Source organism: Lepisma saccharinum, chromosome 4 (genome assembly GCF_977018435.1).
Source record: "Lepisma saccharinum chromosome 4, izLepSacc3.1, whole genome shotgun sequence".
Lineage (NCBI taxonomy): Eukaryota > Metazoa > Arthropoda > Insecta > Zygentoma > Lepismatidae > Lepisma > Lepisma saccharinum.
The window spans coordinates 66,515,544-66,542,906 of record NC_139232.1 but is presented as its reverse complement, the minus strand read 5'-3'; the positions used below and the strand labels follow the sequence as shown (position 1 = coordinate 66,542,906).

Genomic DNA, 27,363 nt, shown 5'->3' with positions numbered 1-27,363 from the left:
AGCTGATCCGAGACAACAGCAATTTTATATGTGTGTTTCATCAAGATCATACCAACCTCAAACACATACATGATGAATATGTAGGTGGGGACTTGAGCTACAATAATTTTTCTAAGTTTTGCAGTAGGTGCTGGAACCAGGACAGTTATGGCTTTGTCACAATTGATATGACAAGAAAACCCAATAATGGTAAATACATAAATAAAATTAACAATTTTCTAGACATTGAAACATATATAAATAACCATGAAAAGGCCAATTATTGATGATCTTAAATTAAGAGATTATCTTGTAAAAATATTTAGGGGATGGAAATCAGAGAACCGAGGAATTTATGAACAACACAAACAAACAGAACAGCCTATTATTGATGCTATTAGTGAATTAGGTAAAAATATCAAAACTGTTACAGAGCAAAATCAAAATTTGATCACAGAGCTTGTACCTGTAGCTGCAAGGAACATATTAGATTATCCAATCACCCCACTTTCTAGTATTCATACACCTAGTCCTGTTGCTCCTCGAAGAATTGAAGCTAATCAGGATCCTATTGAATTGGGTCTTCTTGCTCAAAAATATTTAAGCACACCTAAAGACAACAAAGATGAGGTTTTTGGCCTATATGCTGACACAGAGCGTGATGGTAGCATCATACATAGAATTGGCAATTTCAGAGTAACATTTATGGGAGATGATATAATTGTATATTCAGAATCTCATCTTGTAGAGGAAGGTGGTTTTGTTAAATATTCTGGCACACCTGGATTGTGGGAACTGATGACCAGGAAAAGGCCTGGCAGCTATACAGATCAAGATTATGAGCATTACAAAGAAATATTAATAAAATCAGATGCTCTATACCAGAACAATGATCCCACACAAAAAAGAGTCAAGTCTAGCAGTGGAGCAAAATACAACAATTTAATGAAGCCCATATGATCACAGATCAAGACTGGCAGTGGAATCAAACAATACAACACCCTGCCTAAAGAATTTGTGTGGGTTGATGATGTCAGGAAACTTGTAGATAGGTTATTGGTGATAGCTGGGGAGGAAAATGCTGGCAACCACAATTTTTACAATGAAAAGGTTGGAATTATGAACATGATAAGCACAAAATTGTCTAATTTTATAGTGAATGACACTAAGGGCATTGGATATCTTATAAAAATTATTAATACTCTACCACCTAAATTTTGGAATATTTCTGGGGGTCGGGGACTGGTTGATGACATTATAAACAAGCTGCCATTTGAACTACACATTCCAGGCTATCAGTATTGTGGTCCAGGCACAAAATTGGAGCATAGATTAAACAGAGGTGATCCTGGTGTTAATCCCCTAGATGCTGCTTGTAGAGACCATGACATAGCATACAACACACATTCTGATCTTGACAAGAGACATGTTGCAGACAAGAAATTAGAAGAGGCTGCATTTGGTAGATTTGTAAGCAAAGATGCTTCTTTAAGTGAAAAAATAGCAGCATTGGGGACCACCATAGCTATGAACACCAAACAAAAATTGGGGTGGGGGCTGTGAATATGTATATAATAAACCTACAATGAAGGCCAAGGGTGTTATGTATCAAATACCTTATGCAGGTCTTAAATCTCTTAAAACTATTGATAGTCTTTTAACCAAAAAGCAGCGCAAGAAAAAAAGCTCTTGTATTGCCAAGGGCCATGTTATGAAATTATTACTTAGTACCCCTCAATTAAAGAAATTACAACAATCTAGAAAAAAATCACATGTGGGGGGTTCCATATTTACTATCCCGGCCATCTTAGCAGCACTTGGGGCTGTTGGGAGCTTGGCTGGGGGATCAGCTGCCATAGCAAAAACAGTAATAGATGCCAAGAAGAATAGGGCAGAATTAGATGAATTGAAGCGCCATAACCTGGATATGGAGAAACAAGGCAAAGGTGTTAAAAGAGCCATGATTAAGTTTAAAAAACAAGAGCCGCTTACAAACCAAGATATTGAAGCTTTAATCAAGCCACTGGGCATCAAAAATTTTAGAGGTGTGTACATGTCTGATTCTTTACCAGAACAACCACTCAACAAAGAGTGTGGCATTGTTAATTTGGATAAGTACAAAAATCAGGGCACTCACTGGATTTGTTATCTTAAATTTTTAAAAACTGAGGCATTTGTGTTTGATTCATTTGGAGGTGTTCCACCTGAAAATTTAATAAAATATCTAAAATCAACTAATCTTTATTACAATAATGCCCGTGTTCAAAACTTCAAAGATGTTAATTGTGCACATTTGTGTTTATCTGTTCTTAGATATATGTCTCAAATAAATAAACCATCAATTGAAAATTTTCAAAAGGCCCTGTGGTATTTAAAACATCATGGGGGTATTCCATCTCACCAGCCAAAATTCAATATTGAAACTCAAATTACATGATGATATAGTGTATCCCAAAACAATAGCTCTCAGAGCATTTTATGGCATGTACTTGATCCCTAATATTACACACCACAACAACAAAATTGCAGTAGGGGATCAAAAAATTGTCATCACTCCAGGGCAGTATAATCTGTCCACTCTAAATGCTCAATTACCCAGAGGTATAGTATTAACTCAAAATTCTGTCACTCACAGAGTAGAGATTGTATCTGCTACAGAAACAGTGGATCTGCGTACTATAGGAGAGCTGTTAGGCTTTGAGAACAACACAAAACTTGAACCAGCCATCAAAGACACTGCTATTAATATACCCAAATTCTTAGCCATAGAGACTCTGAATATTCACTGTAATGTGGCTGAGGGTATGATCACCAAATCAAATGGCATAGGCACTCACAAACAAACTGGCATCATTGCAACATTTAAACCTAATTCTGAATGTATGGAGCCAATCATCTACACTCCATCCCCAACATTATATTTTCCTGTGTGCCATAATAGAATAGATTATATTGAGTTGATGGTCACTAATGAGAAAGAAGAGTTAGTTGATTTTGCTGGAGCCACAACAACTGCAATCATAGAGATTAATATTTAAATAAAAATACATACAAAAAAAAAATGGAAAATATTGAGAGTTATGAGCTACAATCATTCCCCCAAACAGGAGGACATTTGCAAATTTAAATCAACCCAACACAGAGATTGAGGTTGATCTTGATGTAGGGGATGACTTTATACACCCCCACAGAGCAGATCTATACATCAAATTTGATGTTGTAAAGCTCGATGGTACAGATTATCCGGCAAATTCAAATATAAGATTGGTAGACAATTTTGTGCCACATCTGTTCTCTGAAATTGAGATCAGAAAACATGGTGTTGTTATAAACAGAGTGGATTATCCCGGCATTACCTCCACAGCTTTTTCTACACTAAAATTATCCAAAACCGAGGCTTCTTACTACAAAATAGGTGGATTTGAGGCTGGTGATAAAATATTATCCAAGAGGCACACAGTGCTGTTTCCTATGCGCCTGTTGCCAGGATTCTTCTCAGATTACAAAGATATTATGTGGAAGGGTGGTTTAAGAATCACATTTAGAAGAGCTGCCAATGATAATAATGCTTTGATGAGGTACAGCACATTAAACTCTACAGGGGAAGCTCTTCCCAATACCCTACCTGATGAGGGCAAGTGCATTATTCAGACTATGGAGCTAAGAATCCCGGTTGTTGAATATGAAGCCAGTTATGCTCTTAAATACAAAGCAGATATAATAAAAAATCCACAGTTTCCTTTACAATTTTATACATATCAATGTGTACAGAAGCCTGCCGCTGGTACTTATTATGAGTTTGATGCTACAAATTCATTCTCCAGTATACAATATGACATGCCGGATTTTGTGGTGGTACTGTTTCAGACTGGAAGACACAATAATCAGGAAAAAAATTCAAGTAAATTTGATAACTGCAACATCAAGAACATATATCTTAAAAATGGCAGAAATGAGGTATTCCCTAGAGAAAATTATAATTTAGACATGTCCAAGGATGATTTTCTTAAATTATATGAAGCATTTACAGCATACAAAAGGGTCACTACTAGCAATACTGACATGTATTACACACCAGATGAATTCAAAGCACAGAGACCCATGTTTGTCATCAACACTTCAAAAAGGAAACAAGTTGTGGTTAATGACAGGACAAACATTAAAATTATCTGTGAATTCCACAATACACTCCCTGATGACACCATATGTAGTGTTATTCTCATAGGTGAAAAATCATATGTTTATGATGTAAGAAATGAGAGAGTCACAGAGCAATTCTAGAAGATTTCTGCATATTGCACAAGTTGAGCCTGGTGTATACTTAAACTTAAACCGGAAGTAAATATGTGTGTGTGTGTGTGTGTGTGTGGTGTGTGAGGGGTGTGTGTGGGTGTGTATGTGGGTGGGTGTGGGTGAGGGTGGCTTAGTTTTAGGTGTGGGCAAAAAAAATATGAAGAGGGGCATATTTTTGACAGGATTATGGACAACAATCTGACAGAAGTGCCTTTTGTAAGTGTGGACAAATCAATCTGAGGGGGCTCATCATTTCACAGGAACTTCCCGAGGGCATTTTTACAAAAATCTTGGATTAGACGGAGTACCACACTTGAGCAAAAAGCTCATATGGGCATGTTGAGCAAGTTTTAAGTGTAGGCAAATCTGCCTGAGGGGGGTTCATCATTTATCACGCCAATAGTAGCATCAATTACACTACTATGCGAATGAAGACAAGACTTCTGCACAAGCAGTTACTCGATAGAGCGCAATCAATGAACACGCGAGAGGGACGTGATTGCGTGAAGGGTTGAAACCACTGCAGCCACCGGCCCTTGCAGAAGTGTGTACTGCTTCGCTCCGCCCACTCGCTTTCTCCTCCTCTCTACCATCATGTACGGCCTTGCTCCAGAGATTCCCGGGATAGAGTAAAGCTTTTGTCCGGCCGCAGGCCCTTTATTTCGGCTCTGAGCTGGGTGAAGTAAATTGAATGCATACCCTTAGAATGAGTCAAATCCATCCACACGAACATTGAGTTTGAGTTTTGCTTCGTTCAAGCCCACTTCATGCACAAATAGGCTAATCGGGACTGGTTGACCCGAACAACTATGTGCTTTCACCGGGTATCGAACCCGGGACTGCTTGATCACTAGGAGACAACGTTACCATTACGCCATCGGGGTGGCTACCGAACAAACACTGGAACTATCATTTACAGATACAAAGGCACTAGAATATTGATACTGTAATATATGGCAGACTGCTGAATGTTTCTCCCTCTCTCGTCTTTTTCTTTTATTGCCGCGAATAGCCAAAAGTGAAAAAGAGCGACGCTAGATAGCAAAAATACAAATAAAGTGTAATAGGTTTATAACAGTTCGAATTATTTTTAATACGCCAGGGATCCTGGGTCCGAATCGCGCTATGGGTGTTCTTTGTGTGTGCCTATTCATCAATGTCATCCCTCATCCTCATCGTCGTGATTAGCGAAAAATGACAGAAAAGCAACGCTACATAATAAAATTGTTTCTGATAGTGAGATAACGTAGAAAACTTTTGCTGTTTACTACAATGTATTTTTCTTGCATTCTCATCGGTAACCTCTTTGGGGGCATAAGGGGTACAATTTGGATCGATGGTGGCTTCTGTACTTCCTCCAAAAAGTTCGGAGTGCTAAAATGTACCACTGTACAGTACGATGCAAAAATACTGCTCTGCAAATTGTCCAAGGCTATTTTCATGCATTTTTCTGTTTATCGTGTGTGTTTATATGGAATAAATTTTTAGGTATACTGGTGCAGCAGCTTGTTTGCTGATTTGTTTCAATTGCTGAATCTCTCATTGGGTAAAATAAAATGCATTGACTTGGTGATGGGCAATTTGCTTGGTAATACTTATGCATCCCACTGTACCACACCTTTCCTGTGGCACTACTGGTAAATATCCGGTGTATAGAAGTTTAGTTCAGTCCTGCGTTGTGAGTAAAATAACAATGTAATGTTCGAATTGATCATTTTGGCCTCATCTTGGAATCAAAGAGCTATTTAATAATGGAATCTAACTCGTGTAACAGCGCAAATGCTATTAATGAGGTCCCTTCCTCATCAGAGGTGGACAGATGGCGGGAAAAAGCCAAACGCCACTTCACAAAGTTACTAAAAATAATACAATTGACATAACGGAGTCTGTGGTAGGAAAAATACATTACTGAGTTGACAATGGTAATCGGATATAGAACGATGTATATTTGGGAACAGGAGGTTTGTTAAACAAACGTGCTCGGAAAAATATGTGATGGCAGAGGGACTTAGTAGTTAATTAGCCTAAACACAAAACTGAAAATGTGTGTTTCAGCTAAAAATAATTTTATTTCTCTAGTTTCCTTGTTTGCTGCGAGGGGAAGGTGTCGAGGATCAGAGAGAGGGGTATTCGCCCCCTCCTTCCCGCTGGTATCAGGAAACAATATGACAAAAAATAAGTTATCAAAACCTGTTGCATACTGAGGGGCGTGGTGACGTCTCCCCGATGGCGCAGTGGTAGCAGCGTCGCATTGTAATCAAGGGATTCCGGGTTCGATACCCAATGGAGACACATAGTAGTTCGGATCCCACTATAAACTGTGGGTCTAGCCCCGATTAGCCTTACTGTGCATAAAGTAGACTTAAAACACCAAATCAACCAATCAGGGGCATGGCAATGCTTACACAGAAATAACCCGCGTGTACAGGGCGAAATTTAACGGTATTCAAATATTAGTCCGCGCATGGTCCAGTAAGCAATGGTTCGCATAACCTAATAGAAATAGACTTAGGTGGTTAAAGAACGTCATGTTTAGAAGTAACAAATAAAAAAAGATTACTTGAAAAGTAAAATTAATGCAATTGAAATAAAAGTATCAGAGGTTCAAATAAATTTAGAAAGGGGTGGCAACCTAAAGTAAACTTGATGAAAAATGGCTGACTATTTTAAATACATGAAAGAATTGCTTTAATGACTTTTTAAATGTTCATGTAGGAGATAAATCAGAAATAAATGAAGCAGAACTTATAGTTCCAGAAACTAACTTGATTGAAGTTAAAGATGCTAAAAAGATAAATTATTCGAATTTGGAATACCTAAGAATCTTGTTAATATGTCTGACAAATGTACAATTCATGAAAGGTTATAAAACAAAGATGCATCATATTTATTGCTTTTTAATTTTGCATTAGAATATGATGTTAGGAAGGTAAAAAAACTAACGAAATAATGTGACTCAACTGTTCAGCATATGCAGATGATGTAAATACAATTAAGAATAATGCTAAAATATTTTTAAAGCAAGTAAGAAAGTTAGTAAAGAGAAAAGTACAGGTCGAAACTAACTTGTTTGATCCAGTTTCCAAATTTAAGTAATATTTACAAATGAAAATGATATTAAAGAAGAAATGAAAAAAGAAGGCTTAATGCATGTTATTTTCTCTGTCTTTTTGTTTAATATCTAAGAAACTAAAAGTTAAAATATACAATAACAGTAATTTTGCCTGTGAATGCGAAAACTTGATCTCTTGCATTGACATTGAGAGTATTTGAAAATAAGATTCTTAGGAAAATATTTTAGCCTTAAAGGGATGAAGAAACAAGTGAATGGAGAAGGTTACATCATTTAGAAGTACATAATTTATGTTAATTTCCAAGTATTATTAGATTGATGATTAAATCACGAATACTTAGCTGGGCACGAATGAGAAAGGAATAAAGGAGATTTTACAGGAATCTTGTTGGGAAACCTGATGGTAAAGGACCAAAACGAAGATGGAGATGGACGGACCTAAAAGAAATCTGTAAACATGGAATAGAATATATATAAATTTTGCTCAGGATAAGGACAAATTGAACTGTAACCATGAATTTTCGGATTCAAGAAGGCTAGAGAATTAATTAATTAATTAATATTTAATGTAATATGGTTTCACATATTTTAAAGAAACAAAGGTAGTAACATGGTATTTATATTGACAAGAGAATTTCTACAAAACTTATTTTCCTCGTAAGTTTACTAATAGCAGTTACATTCTTGTGACAAGTTTGACTAATCGCGTAGATGAGGATGACAGTACGTTCCATCGTTCCTATATAAACGTTTCAACGTATGTGCGTGGGTGTAGGTATGTGTAGGTGTTACGTACTTTTAACTCGAAAGAAATTATGACACTCGTATGAAGTAGGAGATGAAAAATCACAGATTTGCAATAGTATAAAATCGACAAAACATCATCAAAATAGGTTTTCCACTGTGCTAAAATTAATAAAAATAATAGGACTCGTACGAAGTATGACTTTGAAGGAACCTGATTACACTACTTGTTGGGATCGGAATGTAGCCAGTAAAAAATGACAACGTATGTCCACATGTCCCACTACTGTTGGAACACCATCCCACACTCGGGAAATAAAGAAATAACTGCAAATCTCCTGTTGCACACGGTTCACATTGTGGTACTAAGAAGAAAAGAAACCAATTTGTTCCATGTCCCATTACTGCTGGGACACCATCCCAAATGGAAAAAAATACGGGAAAACCAGGAAAAAACGTTTTCAATCCCCTAATGTTGACACACTACTTTGCAGTACGATAAATAAAAGTTAAACAATGGCCACATGTCGTAAGACTGTACATACTACAAGAGAGCTCCTCGAAGAAAGTGGGTAATTATCCAAGGAATGAAGCCGGAGAATGGCGAGAAAACTCACACAATGGCATGTAGCATTTCCAGGCACAGCACATCTTGAAGGGATTCCCCTGAGAAGCGCAACCTCCTCACATGCAGATCGACGGTATACAGGGTGAACAGAATCTATAGGGACAAACTTCAGGAGGTAATTCCTGACAGGTAAAGGAACAAAAAAGTTCATATCAACATATGCCCGGAAACACATATTTCCAAGGTAGATGGCACTGAAGAACGACATCAAATTGTGTGATTGGAGCTACGTGGAAGCACCATGGTCCCTTATTCATACCAGAAACAAGCCGAGATGGTCTTCGCATACGGTCAAGCAGATGGAAACGGTCGAGAGACCGCTAGGATTTATCGAGCCACGCAGAGGCGTCTCGTGAACGCATGCGGTGCATGCTGCGCATGCGTCAATTGTGGGAAAAGGACAGCTTGCTGTGCGACGATATTAATGAGCATTTTCTACATTCTAATTTCTTCATATAGGAGAAGTATTTACTTTACACGAGAGCGCTGAACTAAGCTTATATTACATTTCTTGGATCTGAAGTGACGCATGCGTCAATTGTGGGAAAATAATTATTACTTTCTTTCACTTCAGATCCAAGAAATGTAATATAAGCTTAGTTGAGCGCTCTCGTGTAAAATAAATACTTCTCCTATATGAAGAAATTAGAATGTAGAAATTCTCATTAATGTCGTTGCAGAGCAAGCTAACCTTTTTCCCACAATTGACGCATGCGCATCATGCACCGCATGCGTTCACGAGACGCCTCTGGAGCTACGTATCCAGATAGACGCACCACCCAAACCACAAAACCTTTGCAGCCATTTAAGGGCGTTTGTGTGAGCATGGGTTCTTTCATACAGGCGAACATGGAAAACGGCCGCGTTATGATCTGGAGGAACAAGTGCTACACGATATTGAGAACAACCCCAGTACAATCTCCAGGCAAGTGGCCACCAGCATGGTGTAAGCGAAGCAACGGTGTTGTGTATCCTACCTGAAAACCGCTACTATCCCTATCACCTGCAACTTGTGCAGGGATTATCACCAGCGGATTTTCCTCCAAGGGAACGGTTTTGCAACAAGCCACCACCTTATTGGGATGTCTGTCGCCAGTTATTTTCACCGATAAAGCGACCTTTGGCAGAGATGGTATGGTCAACCCACACAATCGTCATCTGTGGGCTACAGCCAACCCTCGGGGCATGGTTGAATCGTCTCATCAGCAACGGTTCAGCATCAATGTTTGGGCAGGGATTATTGGTGACCACCTACTTGGACCATTTGTTCTTCCACAACGTCTTAACGGACAGGCATATCTGGAATTCCTGCAGAACACTCTGCATCTTTTGCTTCAGAATGTGCATTTGGCAATACGACAGGTAATGTGGCTGATGCATGATGGAGCACCAGACCACTTTCGCATTATTCTTCGTCAACACCTCAACGACATCTTCCCCAGAACATGGATCGGACGAGAATGCCCTGTGGCATGGCTTGCTCGATCACTGGACTTAAACCCCCTTGATTTTTACTTGTGGGGGCATCTGAAAAGTGTTGTGTGCGCTGAGCCAGTTCCAGATATGCAGACCCTTGAACAGCGTGTCCGTGTGGCTTGTGACGCTATTTGGGTTGGAACATACGAAAGAGTGAATCAATCCATGATGCAACGTGTGGTGTGAACACTTGCATTGCATTGCATCCCATGGAGGCCACTTTGAACACCTGTTGTAACATGGATGAAAGTCATGTCATGTAATGTGTACCGGTACTAATTGCTGTATTGCAGACTCACCGTCCATTACCGGACATATGTTCATGTGAATTAATTTTTTCCTTTACCTGTCAGGAATCACCTCCTGAAGTTTGTCCCTATAGTTTCTGTTCACCTGTATAGTACAGCGATCTACAGCATCTTCACTCGCCCCTTTCAGTAAAGAACACTATGCGATGCTGATAGGTGATCACAAACGCCGGTATCCTCAGAGACGATGCAGTTAATATCCGCCATTGATTTCAAGACAAAGATGGCATCGGCGAAGCACTGATTGTCTGGTACGCGCAAATACCTCTGGCATGACACCAATTGTCCCAGCAGCGGCACTAACACGAGCAACGAGGTCCTCGGCACTTTCCACAGGGGTTTCATACATGAGCCTTTTCATTTCTCCTCACACAAAGAAATCCAGTAGTGTGAGGTTGGGGGAGCGAGGTGACCACAATAAAGGTCCACCCATGCCAATCCAATGAACGCCAAAAATATCGTAGAGTAAGGCCCTGTCTCTCCGGTCGAAATGCGCGGGGGCGCCGTCGTGTTGAAACCAGATACGTTGTCTACCTGCCAGTGGCACGTTTTCCAAAAGTTCAGGTAATAGGTCATGTAGAAACACCCGATAATTTCCACCACACAAAGTAGAGGGCAAAATGCACGGGCCTATCAAGTGGTCACCTACTACGCCACACCACACATTCACTGCGAACCTATATTGATGATTGCGCACAATGATTGCATGCGGATTGTCCATATCCCAGACGTGGCTGTTGTGGCTATTGAACATGCGTCCCTGGTGAACATTGCCTCATCGGTCCACAAAACTATTGTTGTGAAATCTGGAATGGCAAGAGGTTTGTTGCAAGTACCATTGGGAGAAATTCCATGCGTAGGGGAAAGTCCGTGGGCAGTATGTGGTGCACCTTATGAAATTTATATGGGTGCAATCCCTCCTCCTGAAGAACGCGGAACACATTTCAATGGTCGGTTTGTCGCGTACGAGCAATGACACGTGTGCTGGTGCCAGGACGGTCTCGTATCGCGTCCAACACGTCCTCTTCAAATTGCACAGTGCGCACAGTGCTGGGTCTTCCACAATCCCACCTACGGGGTAGTTAGAGATCCAGTTTCACGCAGTCGAGCATCAAGTCTTTGAAGAAGTGTATGTGCTTATAACCGCCTATTGGTTCGTGATACGAACGCCGTGCTTCACGGCTGATACAGTTTGGCTCTCCACAAACGAGATGCATATCAGCAAGCTCGTGGGTAGAGTACTCCGCCATTGTCCTGTTCGAGAACTGACCAGCAACGGGGTGCACTTTCCCTCCGAGTGACGGATCATAACAACCGTGATTAGCACCCACGTAATGTCACACAGGTGTCTACGCAGTTGTTGTCAACCGAGAAAGAACACTGGATACGTACTCTACGTACAATACTCTTTGGCGCAATTCAAACCCCCCCCCTTCACACACACCAGACTAAACTCCACGCTGCGACACGGAGAACAGACAGGAAGATCAAGGGTCGACTACACTCTCTACTCCTATTTCCCGAGAGTAAAACGGTCTCCCAGCAGTAGTGGGACATGTGGACATACGTCGTCATTTTTTACTGGCTACATTCCGATCTCAACATTATGTAGAAAATAGTAGTAATTTTCCTGTATTTTCCATCAGGGGATTCCCCACTTCCTTTGAGAGTCCCCTTGCGCAATTTACTCTGGGCCTCAATTGCTGCACCATTGTATTCGTCAGATACGACTTTCTTTGTATTATTTTATTCCGACATTGATATCTTTCTTCCTTCTTGAGTTATTGTGCTTTAAACATGGTGTGAGCCGATTTTCGCAAGCCTGTCACTCGAAAACGGTGCCGATTTCGACATTTTTTCACATGGCATTTTTCCTTGTTTTTACTTGTCGAATCACCTCCCAATCATTGTAACAAATTTTGCAACACCCTGTATATCTTTATCTGTGTTTTAACTGGTTAAACCATGACGTCATCATTTTGCATCAGGCTCCACAGCTGGTGCGGTTGATGCAAGGAAACTGTGTCGTCTGTTTTGTAACGTATTCCGATTTCAAAATGCCACCCCACCATTGAGGGCGAATTATCTTAAATTTGATTGACACTCTTTGCAAGAATATCCAAGATTGAATATGGAGGCTTTCCTGCACGTTGCAGCAAAATACGCATACTTTGATGCAAATGAAGGAGCAGCACTATTTAAGATGTCGACAGCATATGTCCGCTGACCTTATCGGAAAGCATTCCATACTTCTCCTCGCCACACAAGCTGGTAACGACATTCTTGCAGCCTGTCAAGGACCTACAGTCTGAATACTCCTCTGTGGTGTTCTGTGCCTTGACGTATGTGGTCGGAGTGCCCTTTTACATTCTCAGTTTTGATCACAGGCGTGGATAATTTAATCCCCACCAGACACATTTTCTGTTGTATCATTCTCAGAACAGTTTTAATGAAGTCTTCTTTTAATTCACAAACCATGTCATCTATTCCTTGTTTGATAAAGGATTTGTGTCCATGTGATGTGAATTAAATGAATACTATAAACCTTTTCGACCAGGCCTCGTCTCCAGGAAGCTATCAACTCTAGGCAAGCCCCGGCACTTAACGACCTGTTGGGTGAGATGAGTCAAGGCAAGGATATTATAAACCTTTTCCTGTCCCCCCAAAATAGACAATAGTTAGGCTGGATAGTTCGATAAACTAACCGATCTCTTGACTATGCACTGGTAATGGTTAGGCTGTAGAGTTCATGTGAACGAGCCGACTGAATTGAATGAATACTGCAGCAATCACTTTAGTTTCAATGAAACTAAGAAATATTTTTATTTTAAAAATCCTTAATATATTGCAGCATTTCAACCAGTAATTTATTGATACTCCCCCAACTCCTACTAACGTCCCAAATTTCATCAACATTACTCCATCATGGGCAGTTTGTTGCAATAATTACTTGATTGTAAATGACGTTCCTTGAATACTGTATTTACCATATACATTAAATCACCATAGTAACCAGTAATAAGACAAAAGAACATCAATATTCAATAAACTTTGTACAACAGAATTTTCTTCCTTCTTTACGGATTATGCGAAGAGAAAATTACACTATAGGGTGGTGCAAAAGTAGGTTCGCAGTGTATTTTGTTATTGTGGAAGGTTTTTCTCCACTTATGGTGGTGCATAGTTTCTGCATGTTTATATTTCCAGTAATTCTTCAGTATCCACTTTCCGTCCTGGACTATCAGGTTGCTCGTCATGGCGAATCACCAACCTGTAAAATATAAAAGGAAAACTCTCAATTTACTTTTGTACAGCCAACCGCAGATTAAATAGGAGGAAAAAGATTTTCCCGACGGAAAATAAGTTGGTAATGCTGCGAGGCATTCTTGATAAGACACTTGAGGAGCGTCGAGCACTTTCCTGAGAAGCGCAACTCCAGCATCGAAGGTCATGCTACACGTGGATTGGCAACTTTCTGGAGCATGCTGTCTGTCTACACAATTCTCCCCAAATGCCTTTTTGAAAATGAACCTTCTGCTCGCATTTCATTTTTCAAATGTAGTTCTGACATTGTAGTCATTTTGCAATTATTTTTATTTGCTTTTCTTTTGCTTTGCTTTTATGTCACTTTTATAATTAATCGAAACTATGAAGATGCATGATAGTTAGATTAAATTGATGAAGAGACACTTAAAAAGGAGATTGCCAGACCAGGACTCGAACCCGGAACCTAAAGCGGAGAGTTGGGGATAACTTCCAGCCATGAACTGGCTTATAACATTTGTAATTGCTCAGGAGTATTTTTTGTTCTGTTCATGCCTAATACCTGCCTTCGGACAATTAATTAATAAGTGACATTAATCCACACTTCGTTCGGTGGGGACAAGCCACGTATTGTTTGAGAGGAGGGACACATCTCCTTCATATACCAGATACAATCATGGACTATACTTGAAATGTGACGTGCTAAACACTACTTTCGGAGATCAATTGGACATGGCAATTTTGATATACAAGTTGCATTTTGTTTACTTAGATTCATTATGTCCAAATTTTATCCTAATAGATAATCTCGCAACAACGGAAAATGTTTTTAATTGACTCGAATTCACAATGAATAATATACTGGACCTACATTTTTGAAATGCAAAATCTAGGGAACGAAAATATGCCTCAACACAAAATGAAAATGCAATATTTATTCAATACAATAAAATGCTAACCAAATCAGACTTTATTATATATTATTAATAACACTACACACGTAACGTTTCCATCATCTAACAGGGTTTTCTTCGGAGTAAGATTCACAAGGCTTAATAGGATTATCATTTACTACAAATTAATAGCTATAAATATTACATAAACATGAAATGAGCAGTTAGTGTTCATCATAAGAGAGTTGCAGCAGGTAAAACAATATACATATGTAAGGAAGAGGTGTGTAAGTGTAAGTTTCTATGTGAAAATTGACTGAGTGATAGCACTAGACGATTTTTCGTCAGTGGTCCTAGGTTCGAATACCGGTCTGGGCATTGGTGTTCTTCTTTAATGTTCTATTTATCATATCTTCACTCATCTTCATCGTCGCGAATACCTAAAAGTGGCAGAAAAACGACGCTAAATAACAGAATTAAAAATATATGTGAAAATTAAAAAGGTGAATTAAGAGCGGATAGGTAAAATATATTTTATGAGCGATGTGCCATAGAAGTTCTGTTAAGATGTCAAACCTGTAGCAAGCAAATAGCGAAGTTGTATGAAGGATTGAAGATAAGTTTCTAACACATTTAATCTAAGCTCACACGAAAATCTAAAGAGCTAGAGCCCTGTGTGAGCTAGAGCAATGCAAAGCACAGAAAGCACTTAATTATTGAGAGAAACAATGAATTTCAAGGCTGCAAAGTTCTGCAAATGTCAGAATTTGAACTCTAAAATAATAATTCTTATGTGACGAATAGTATCATGTTGTAAGCCAGTGGGGATTTGAGGTGCTTTGCGTATTGTTGCTTTTCGAAATTATTTTCGTTGTTACCATAAGTTCTTAATTACTTTGGGTTTTTGTTTCAAGTCCATTTTATGCATTGATAGGCTAATCGGAACTGAGCCTACAGTTTAAAGTGAAATCCAAACCCTTGTGTTTCCACCGGGTATGGAACCCAGGGCCCTTTCATTGCAAGACTTGACGTTATCACTACGTCATCGTGAAGGCCCTCCGTAATGGGCTCTCTGCATGGATTAAGATAAATTTATTTTGAACATATTTCGCACACTAAATAGAGTTCGTATCAGCACAGACTGGAAATGTGTTTTTTTTTGCGAAAATACGAGGAATACCTATCGCTCTTCTCTTGTTACTATTTATTAGAAAATAAGAATAATTTAATTTCTATCGTTGCTATTGATTGACGAAACAACAATGCTTCAAACTCAGAAGCCAATACCGAAGATTATATTTTTGTTATTTCACGCATTGTTCTACCACTCTCCGTTAATTGCGATGTTAAAGATTAAATATGTAAGGTGGAGGTGGGATGAAGACCAAGTTCTAAACCCAGCTATTCGACTTTGAAGCGCGTTACACTAACCAATTTGCCCACGGGGTTTGCTTTTTCGTGTATGTCAGTTCATCAAATCAATCTATTCGTCATTCAAATTCCAGCGGTAGCAACGCAACGTAAAATAACGAAAACAGAAAACAATAACCTATACACTGATCATCACCCACCAAATCCACACGCAAACCTCTTCTGGCATTCGTTTTGCAGAATGGCCTTGGGGATTAATGATCGTCCATTTCCTGGTTCAGCTCTAGACAATTCAGGTGCCTTATGAAAGCTGCCCTGAAGCACGCAGGGTTTATAACTCGCTTCGCCGTGAGGTCTACTATTACCTTTGCTGTTGTTTGTGCTACCCTGTATATAATTGAAAAATGTCTTTCAGTTTAAGGACTGTTGTAATCTTCTAAATTTCACTGTAAGATTTTCACAAAAGTCCAATTTATGGTCATTTTATCGAAAATATCCTACCTTAATGGCAACCATACAATTTTGACGAAGAAGCCTGTGTGTGTAAAGTGGAATTCAAGAGTAACCTTCACCAGAAAGAAATGCAATACTAATAACCTCTAAGGACATCCCATAAGCTGAAACAGCGAAGGAAAATCACGCCGACGATATATATCCCGCAGCAGAGATTTTCTCCACGACATATCAACGTTCGATCCCCTTGATTGCCTTGGGGAGGAATCTAGTCTGTAGCGCTGATGCAAGGGTCACGTACAACGGATTTGACACCCAATAAAAGAGTCGAGGTCATTTTCTCATATTCAGCAATTCGATAACGAGGTAGGAATTCCGTATGTGCATTACGTGACCTTCATACGTGATGCAGTTATCACGAGTACCTGACTGGTTTCACAGAGTTCACGCACGCAATTTCCATTCCAAAATGAACTGCTATCATTCGTTTCTTGTTATTCGATCTTGTTCCAGACACGTTCGCTCCAAGCGGGGCTCAAATGTAAGTTTTTTCCCTATTGAGTCTTAAAAATTAATAATACTCATAAATAATGGACAGAGGTTGTTAATTTTAAGTTTTTAATTGAATAAATAATTATTTAATTTATTAATTGTTAAAGCCCATATTTAGACTTGTTTCTACTCAGATCCTCATGAAGAAGCTTGTTTTGTTTAGTTTTAATTTTATGTATTTTACCGTTTCCTTTGAATTGTTGTTACCTCCCCGATGTTGTAGTGGGAACGTCGTCGCCTGGTAATCAAGGGGTTCAGGGTTCGATATCCGGTGAGGCACATTGCACGGCGGTTCTGATCGGAGTTTAAACTGTAGGTCCAGTTCCGATTAGCCTATCAGTCCATACAGTGGCCTTATAAAATAATTCAAAGTTCAAACCAATTCAAACCTTTGAATTATTCAGGGTCACAATTTATTCTCTTTTTCTCACTTCTTGTCCCTTTGTTTCAAACAAGAGCTACGCAGAGGGCAGCATAGTCTGCCTTTTACCTACCCGCTGTCCGCTTGCACGCGAGGACAGGTATACCTGCTCGCCTGCCCACGGCAACGAGTCGACTTGCGTCTTTACCCGGGTTCTTGGTCTTCAAGGCGCTCTGCGCTTACAAGGTAGTAACTGGGCATTCAACAAGACCCGGGCGCCTGCAAAACCTGCTGGAAGGAAACAGCCCTCCGGCAGCGTGTCGCTCCAGGTGTTTCATCACCACGTGGACAGCTTCAGCCAGTGTTGCCTACTTACGTAGCTCGTAAATCCTACGAAGTCCTAGGAGGAGCTCTCTCCTCCAAGGAGAATTTATATACTAAGCGATTTCAGTTCAGCTTAAGCAGTTTTTATCTTATTGCTAGGAAATGCACGCATTATTACAGCTTCATTTATCTAAATGAATGATCGAGCAAACAAAAACCTCCTCACTGAAAACTAATTGTTTTTCATTGCATGGTGCCTTAACCAGGCACGCAGTGGCGCAACCAGAGGGGTGCAGGGGGCATTGCTCACAACCTTAGACGGAAATTTAGTCTAGCCGAGGGGCCAGGGTGTGGGTCAAACATTAAAGTACAAGAAAAAACAGGCTAGCAGAATTTAAGAGTAGCAGGGCTAAAGGGTACTCAAGATGGAATTAATTTTCATATTTTTCTTGCATTTTCCTTCCAGACTGCCAAGCGCACCTGCAGAGGGGGAATGGAGGGGTAATTGCAACCCATTGATTTCAAATTTTATGAAAGTAGAAATATATTATAAAATATTATACAGTCTCGTCAAGTTCAATGCCGTAGCAAGGGGGTAGCGGGAGTCGGCCCTGGGCGCCGAACGATCTAAGTGAGAAAAGTTTTAAAACAGAGAATGCCATGGCGGCCCGTGATATTATTTGCTATTAATGTTGGTTTGTTACGAATTGAATGAATTGATTATGTAATGTATTTATATAATATATATGCTTTAATGAAATTTTGAATATGTACACAATTTAGTGTTAGCATATGTATTTCTTATTTTACGTCGCTCCATGTGAAAAGAAAATATTGTAGATGGAAATTTTCCATGCTATATGTATGTACATTTGGAATGCATTTATCATGCACTTTCTTTCTTTCAAAAACAGTTTGTGTGCTTGTTTTCCATTATTAGCTAATGTGAAATTGACGTGCTGAAAAAAAAATTTCTAATCCTCTGTTTCAACACAAATGCGTGAGAACCGACTTCCACCCCCTTTTTGCATGATTTATGAGGATAATAATGCCTTTCATGCTACTTTTATTACTATTATTGTAATTGTTGTTGTTGGCACGTTTATCCAAGTACTTGCCCCCCCCCCCCCAAACGAGGGTAATGGCAATGCCCCTGGCCCCTGGCTGGCTACGGCCCTGGTGTTCGCAGTAGAACAGTGTGTTGTTCAACTCGCGACCTCAGCGTCGAACGTGACATGTTTCAGTCCTGCCCTATATCACTATATATCTATACGTATATTGGTTGTTTACGACATGTACTTATGAATCCTGTGCCACGAAAAACCTATTTCAATCTGTGTGTGTAGGAAGGGGGGGAGTAGCAACATTCGTAAATCTCATTTCATTGGCGATGTGGCTTACGAAGCTTTGAGTTCCCTTTTCTAAGTAGTGAAAATATATTGCAGTTGGCAACACTGCAGACAGGTGTGCGCCCGGTGCAGTTTCTAGTCGAAGCAACTACGTCATGCAGAGGGAGGGGCGTGCAGTTGATTGAATGAACGCACTGAGACCTACTAGGTATCTTACGACTGCGGGTACCCGGCGGGTTTTCGATACCTGCCAAGAACGATCTGGGCAGATGGTCAGTCAAGGTGCTCAAGCGAGGGTGTTGCGCAGGTTGCATGGTATTTCAGGAGCGATGTCTCGCGAACGGGTCTGCTCCAGGTCTTGTGCAGGCCTCTAGCTACAAGGACAAATTTGATGGACTGAAGAAGCTACCAAATAATGGAACATAAATTTTCTCAGTCGCATTGTCTATCTTGTTGTGAGACAGGGAAAGTAATATCTCAATCAACTTGTCAATATTTCTTATAGGAGATATCCACTCCCGCGGGTAGACAAATCACAATGCAAAATGCTTGATAAGTAATTTGCTTCTCAATCAACCTTAGGAATAATTAGGTTTGAAAGTCTGAAGTACAGTCTCCAAAGCTTCATATAATAGTGATGTAAATGAAGAGAAACGCAGGAAATCAGAACAACGGGCAGAATTTTGATAGTTTACATCCATACAGCATGTTTACTATTGTACAAGTAAAAAATTTACTGCATAATTCGTTTGTTCCATAAATAGTATGATGCAACTTATTTTCTACCACAGCACTTGTCTTAGTTGCTTATATCCGCTAAAATTATAACTTGCAAATTCTGTCACACGCATCTATACTTTACTCTGTCGCAACTATCTCTGAAAACAAGTCTCTGCGCAAGTTGTGTCGCGATACGGCTCCACCAATGAACACTTGAGAGGGAAGGGTATTGCGTGGAGGGGGAAAGCGTCTGCAGTTATCAGCCTTTGCAGCAGCTCATACTGCTTCGCTCTGCCCACTCGATTCCCCTCCCCACCCCTTCTCTGCCGCTATGCACGGCCTTGCTCCAGAGGTATCTGTGACAGAGTATAGTCACTACAACAAACTCGGTCTGACGCAGGAGTGATTGTCGGAAGAAGCAATTGAGACCTCAAGAGAATATAGACGGCTGTTACCACTTACCACTCAGTCGGGCGGAATTTTTGAGCTGGTGTGCAGAAAGAGAGGGTGCATTTTCTTACCTCCCTACTTCTCTGCATGAGATTCGCAATAAAGTGATTAACTGTACCTCCCGCCCTTGCATCTGTTTCTGTTTTGGAAGCAAGAAAATGAAGAGTGAAAAAAAAGGCCTTGTTTGGATTTCATGCCACGAAAAATTCAGAAGCAGTGTTTCAATCTGTAATCAAAACTTACTGAAGAACTATTTTGTAATATTTGTCATCAAAGTAAATTTTCCATATAAATATAGAAAATTTTTCCGGGTCTACGTGGACGTTTGGGAGGCCATGTAGCCTCACCCCCTATTGCGAGGTCTCTTGTTTTTTTCCGAAAAATTATTTGCAAACTTGGAGGGTGCATACGAAGGCAGGTGGCTCCGGGATAAACAATGTGCACAGAAGGTCACGTGACTTAGTCAACGTATTCTGTGTGCAATACGTAACGTTGTTCTTGCGAGTTTTTGACTGGTGCGTTGACAGAGGTACTAGATTTGAATTATAGTTTTCATCGTGTTTGTTCCTCTGCATTCTGCATTCATCATTATCGTCACGGTTTACTAGAAAGATACAACACTACGGGAAAACAATTCATTTTTAACATGATGAGTAGGGAACGAATTTATATGTACTACAATAGTGTTAGATACCTAAATACATATTTAGTTATTTTAATCAAAATACGGAATTAAATATTGACTTACAATGTATAAAATGACAAGTTTCATTACAGATGCTTAATTAGCTATATAAAATGCATTTATCTTACGTTAATTGTAATACAAAATTGGAACATAAGGTGTGCTTGTAAGTTACTTTCTTTTAAGTGCTGAAACGTGAATAACCCCCTGTTGCCCCTAAAGGCAGATTTGTATTGATTGATGAAACTGCATTCAATATCGCATGAAGTAATGGGAGTATATTTAAAATATGCAATGTATTTTACCGTGCAAGATTAAGCTTGCATTCTCTATTGTTCACAAGATTGTGAGAATAACAGATGCTTTGTTAATTGTCAAGATTTAAAATAAACAGAGTAAAATGAATCTAATACAGATGAACGGAAAACTTGGTACTTAACACATGAAGGGAATATCAAATATATCTCGGAAAATATGGAAGTTATATGTAAAAATAACGAAAACATGTACACTATGCGCTATGTTAATATATGGAAAATATGGATAGCGAGAAGAGCATTTTTCGAGCTTACATGACACTATTCGTAAAGAAAATACAAAATTACATTGATTTTAGCATCATATGAAGGTATGTATTTACACATCCATACTTTCCCTTCTAATGAGGAACCTCATATTAAAGTTTTTCAACCAATACCATAGTTTCTGTGCTGAAACATGCACTTCCATATGCTCCACAAAATTTCGCCAAAGTAGTCCGAACACTCTGAAATGAATTTGGGTGTCTACAGAATATCATCGTGAGACTTGAAAGGCTTCACCGAGTGTCACCTTTAAGATAACGCTCTCTCTGAAGAAACAACTCTACACATTTTCGCTTCTCGCAGCGAAACGTGTCAATCCCAACAGATTTGTTATCGGCTCTATAGTTTATTTTTCCAAGTTGTTTTGGACGCGGAGGGACGTGGATGGAACCATCACGTCCAGTTACCAACAGAAATTCCCTCACTCCATTCTCAGAAATGACCAAACGTCACGATTTCACGACCGTTTTGACAACCCCAATCAGGGCTTTGGTTATGAAACTCCAGACCCTGAGAGAACGATACCACAAAGGTTCATGTATGTGATTGCCATATTTTTTGTGACGTTCAAATACGAGAGAAACGCGCATTTTATGGTACATCCAGTACATTATTATTGTTATATATTGTATGATTGTATACTTATTTTATCTCGCTTTGGTGTTAGAATGAACTGATTAGGCAAAAGTCGAAGAAAACTAATCTTCAGTTTGGATGCACTGACTTATCAGTTGTTGTAGGTGTTCAAACATTAGTTATCTATCTTACATGCAATTTTAATATTAGACATAATGCACATTCGAAATGATCATGTTAATTAAAACATTTATTATTATTACTTTCAGTTGTCACATCGATACTCAATACTGCTGTGGCAACAGATGCTGTCCTATTTCAAGACGTCACAATGAATTGTGGGAGACCTGGTACTTTTGGTAAGTTATTTTGCAGCATTTTTAGCTATGCCTGAAAATATATGAGTTTTTTCTAGTTTCCACGCACTGCTGTGACGATAAATATAAAAATGGGAAGGGCATTAAAGTTCACTGAAATTTGACTTGAAGTTTCAGCATTCTTTAATATAGAACGAAGGCCTTTCTAATCAAGTCTTTTCTCTTTACCTTGTTCGTGTCCTTAATATCATGCATCAAGGAACATAATCGTATTCTAACTTTTTCCATTTCTTGTCTAATAAGTCTAACTTATTCAGATACAGCTTATACTTCGCTATTATATGTTTTTACTCGTCTCACTGTGAAGTTCATGTATAAATTATGTAGAAGCGACCTTTCTGCTTTGTTCTACTACATGTGACATACGTTCAATCTCTCCCGCACCACCTCTCAAAAAACGTATTATGAGAGAGAGAGAGAGAGAGAGGCAACTAGAACTCGATTGTTTGCTCTAAAGAAGGAAGCAGAAATATTAAATGGTACGTCGAAATATCAACATATGCTTTATTTAAATATTTTTATTTCAGTATGCATTTCACGACCATTTCAGCGATTCGCTACTACTTGGTTTACTTGTTCATTTTCAGTCTTATAATTTGTACTAGGTGATATACCAATCTGTTTACGAACGTTTTTCCAAGCAAGAGCCACTATCCTTCTGTTGATCTTTCCCTCCCCACAAACTTTCCTTCACTTTACTAATTGCATTTCTTCTTTTATAGACGAGTCCGAAATACTTACCTTGTTTCTAGTAATTTCTATTCGTACTTTATTAATTTTTAATAATTATCTGGAAATACATATCTCAAGAAGTCTATATTTTCATTTTTTTTAGCTAGTCAGGCTTCCACCTCATACAATAAACTTGGTTACATATAGAACTTAACAAATGGCATCTTTAACGAGAGTGGAAAGTATTTTTCTCAATATAAAAAATGACTTCTATTTTAAGAGATTAAGGGGGATAGGCAAGATTGTTCTACACTCAATTTGTCACCTCACTATCTTTAGTGAAGATTTATTGTTGTTCTTCACTTCAAGAGGGTGTTACTTGATTCTAGACGTCAACGAAGGGTCGACTTCCAGTTCTCTTATGATAATTGATGAAATATTGCAAGTTTTAGCTTCTGTTGTCATCAGGGCTGCCCATCCCCCCAAGTCCTATGACGCACTCACCCCAAAAAAGGTAGAACATTCGCCCCGCCCCCAAAAATACTCAATTTTGGTCTGACAAAATTTGCGGAACAATATAATACAGACATCTTTAAGCATTTAGGCTCACTTTTATGTTTCCTAACATTAAACGTACAAAACTGCTCAGGTTCACTGCCATTGTTAGTGTACTGACCTTTTTTCTTAGCAGTTTGTCTGCTTGACTGACCTTGTAATAAAGCGAACAGCACGTCCCCCCTTTCCAAACAGATTCTAAACGCATAAGAGGTGGTGTTTCATTTCAACCCTATTGCCACGATCACCCACAGGCAGAGTCAATCAAACGAAACGATCCCTCCATGTTTGAGTGAAGATATATAGAATTGGTATAAAATTTTGTCCCCCCCCAAAAAAAATCCCATGACGCAGGCGCGACATGAAACCCCCATGTAGGAACCCCTGCTCGTCATCTTGGTGTAACAAACGAATGCCGTGCGCCCTTCGGAGTTTCCCCATTCCATTGTTTACCAACTTTGTCTCTGTTCACTCTTCCACGGAATTTCCAATATCAGAACAAGGGTGTACAGAGTTTTCTCTCGACTGCTCTGAAGATATCTTTTATGTAGAAACTTCTACAGTCTGTATGTGAAGTTAGTGCAGTTTTCACTTCGTGTTTAACTCTCTGCGACAGAGCTAAAGTTCCCTTTATGAACCTTTGTTAGTCTGTTGTGAAATTAGACCCGCGGCACCACTATTAGCATGTCTATTATTGTATTAATCCCACAAATAACGAGATTAATTATCTAAATGCAATTTGTCTTTGGGATTTCTAATTTTTTTAGTACCATGTTCTATAAACCAAGCACTGGAATAGTTTCTTCAGCGGAATTGCATCATTCGTCGATTTACGGTAGTTATCTTTCTCGTTGCCTCTCTGTCAATAACTCTTGTGAGAAATAGCAAAGTATCATTTACTCTATAGAAGCGGAAGGTGCTTGCAGGTGAAATGCATAGCAACAGTCTTAGATATTGTATCTGGAATGAATTGCACGTAGAATGCCTTGATCCAATCTATGAACACCTACGAGTGGGGGGAAATTACGTGGGTTGGAAATTTAATAGTGGCAACTATTTATTCTCAAATGATACAAAGGAGATACCTCTGTGAAACTTTTACAGCCCTTCGATGTAGTCATCAGCATTGTGTACAACCGTTGCCAGCGATATGGAAGTCATAGTGTTTCTGTAGCTGCGCCTGTTCTGTTGACGGTTCAAATAGAGCGGTCTATTGCCTGAAGAAAATCTGGAACAGTTCGGAAGCTTCATCTTAGGTATCAAAGCAAAGTCACAGAGGCTGGTAGAGCATCTGCCAGCCCCATCGAGCTAACAAATGAGCCACAGGTTGCGCTACATGCGCCGAGCATTGTCCTGCAAAATGATGGGAGGATTCAGCAGAAGGTGTCCCCTCTTCTTTCGCAACGCAGGTCGCATGTTATGTTCCAAAAATGAACAAATGAACAGTAATACTGCGCATTGACGGTCTGTTCTGGTGGTACGGCGAGAATCATCAGAAGTTTCACATTAATGGGATTCTGACTATACAACTTTAGACCGCCAACTCCAACGATACTCTCTCTATTCCTCTCGTCACTGCGCATGCGCCTAGTGTTGGAAGGAAGAGTCCATTTACTGGGAGGTAGCTTAGATATCAAACTAACATGTGGTATAAGTGAGAAGCACCGGTTCAGTTTCATGGCGTATGTACAGCAGTGTGGCCAGTACGAAATTTCCAACCCACGTACATTATCTTTCACATCGAGAGAGATCACCTTCAAACAGCACAATTACACTCTAAGATACCGGATTGCATACCTCATGAGGATACAAATTTGTGTAGAGACGCGATGCCGAGAAAGATAATTCTGAACTTCTCTCTCTCTCTCTCTCTCTCTCTCTCTCTCTCTCTCTCTCCCTCTCTCTCCCTCTCCTGTGAATATACTGTAGCGTTAGAAACAACAGTAGGTTGGTTTCACATTAAGATGAGTGTGTCCTGAGTTCTTAAATAACATACGTGAATCCAATATGGCCTACCTTAGGTTTATGATTATTTCTAATGGTATACGAAAACAGAAAGGTAGAACTAATAGCAGGATGAAAAAGATGAAACATTTCTGGACGTTTGCTGAAAATTGGAGACAGTTCAAAATAATAACATTGGGTGCAGGGAAATTTAAAAAGTAACGTTTAGGCCATATTGGGTACAAATGTCATAGTAATATATTTTGTTCTTTCACATAAAACAAATACAACAGAAATTGTGAAGAAAGTACCACAATATTGTTTTTATACGTAGTTAAGTATATTGATACACTTACATTTTATTTACATAATGACATGTGCGATTTGCAGAAAGAAATAACATTGTTTACAAACCAATAAACAAGGAATTGACGTGTCACAATTTATCAGAATGCCATGGATTACACATCAATCTTGGCAAATTATAGGTCCTTAGTGAGTTTCCACGCACTCTACGTGAACGTAAGAGTAATGTCATATTTGTGCATGTTCTTCACGGTATATAGACCATATTGAGTCTACCCTACATAGTGTTATTTTTTCCTTCGTGCTTTAGATTAAAGTCTAAACTAAGTACATTATTGTAAAATAATATTTTCAACAATTATAATATGTACTAGAGATATCAACACCTTTCACTTAGAAGATGTAGTACGTAATAACGTACATATGCAATATTAGATCACGTAGAAGATACAGCTTTTCACTTCTTTGTTCTCAAGTTACTGCACTATAGGTAAAGCCAGCAGGTTTAATGACGTCATTCGGACAGACTAAATTACATACTAACGTCGTCTTTTGAATTAACCATGTAACTACTTGGAAACGGCAAATAGGCCATATTGGGAACTAGGCCATATTGGGTTCAGGTACCTTTCTAAACTCTCCATCGTATGATCAGTAGGAGAGATATACATTATGAAACCTCAAGATGCGAGAAAAGAGAAAATAAACTGTTTTGTTCGTAACTTGCATATCGTTTTGCAGGTTTGGTATTATCCTGATATGCCTCTTCGTCCTTACCTCTATATTCTCGTACGTGGCGAGCACGTGTAAGAGGAAGTCTCACAACATTATCCGGATAAGGAATGTAGCGGCGGCTATGCCTGTGATCAGCACGATAAGCGGTCCTGGGGGCATAATTCAACCCCGTGTGCACTACAAGGAGAATTACTGCCAACCGCCCCAGGATGCGTACATCGACAGGTGAGAATTTTGGTATATTACGACATTTTCCTTGTAGTTTTTAGTGCATTTCCAACTAAAAATACACCATAGGAACGCATGGTGGAAATCAAATCATGAACCACGTGATATGAATTGCTTTAAGGTGTCTCACTTGCCTAGGATTTTCATAAAAGTGGTGGTTTGTGCCTTCTAGTTTTCAGTAGTCAGTACTGTAGCTTGTCATCTTTTCCTGTATTGGATGTTTCTTTTTAAGGAATGTTTCTGCCTGGACTGCAGTTTGGTCGTAAAAGATGAGGTGGAGAGACGTCAACAATTTTGGTACCGTGATAACTGCCATGAATTTAGATCTGATGGGCTAAAATATGTATAGCCACCTGCTACTTTTGATTTTACTTGTATGTACGCATTGCTTGCATTGTAGAATTATTTATCTTGTAGTCTACTGTTATAACATGCATATAAATACAGATTTTCGTTGTGACGT

At 39.3% G+C, this 27,363-nt stretch overlaps 1 protein-coding gene across 1 annotated transcript in view; it reads left to right on the top strand.

Annotated features, from left to right (window-relative positions):
* LOC145987183 (uncharacterized) overlaps nt 1-27,363 on the top strand; it is a 281,807-nt gene that overhangs the window by 169,054 nt on the left and 85,390 nt on the right. Inside the window, exons 4-5 of the mRNA XM_083121696.1 lie at nt 22,353-22,442; nt 26,679-26,897. Coding sequence (XP_082977822.1) covers nt 22,353-22,442; nt 26,679-26,897 — 309 coding nt within the window. The remainder of the gene's footprint in view (nt 1-22,352; nt 22,443-26,678; nt 26,898-27,363) is intronic.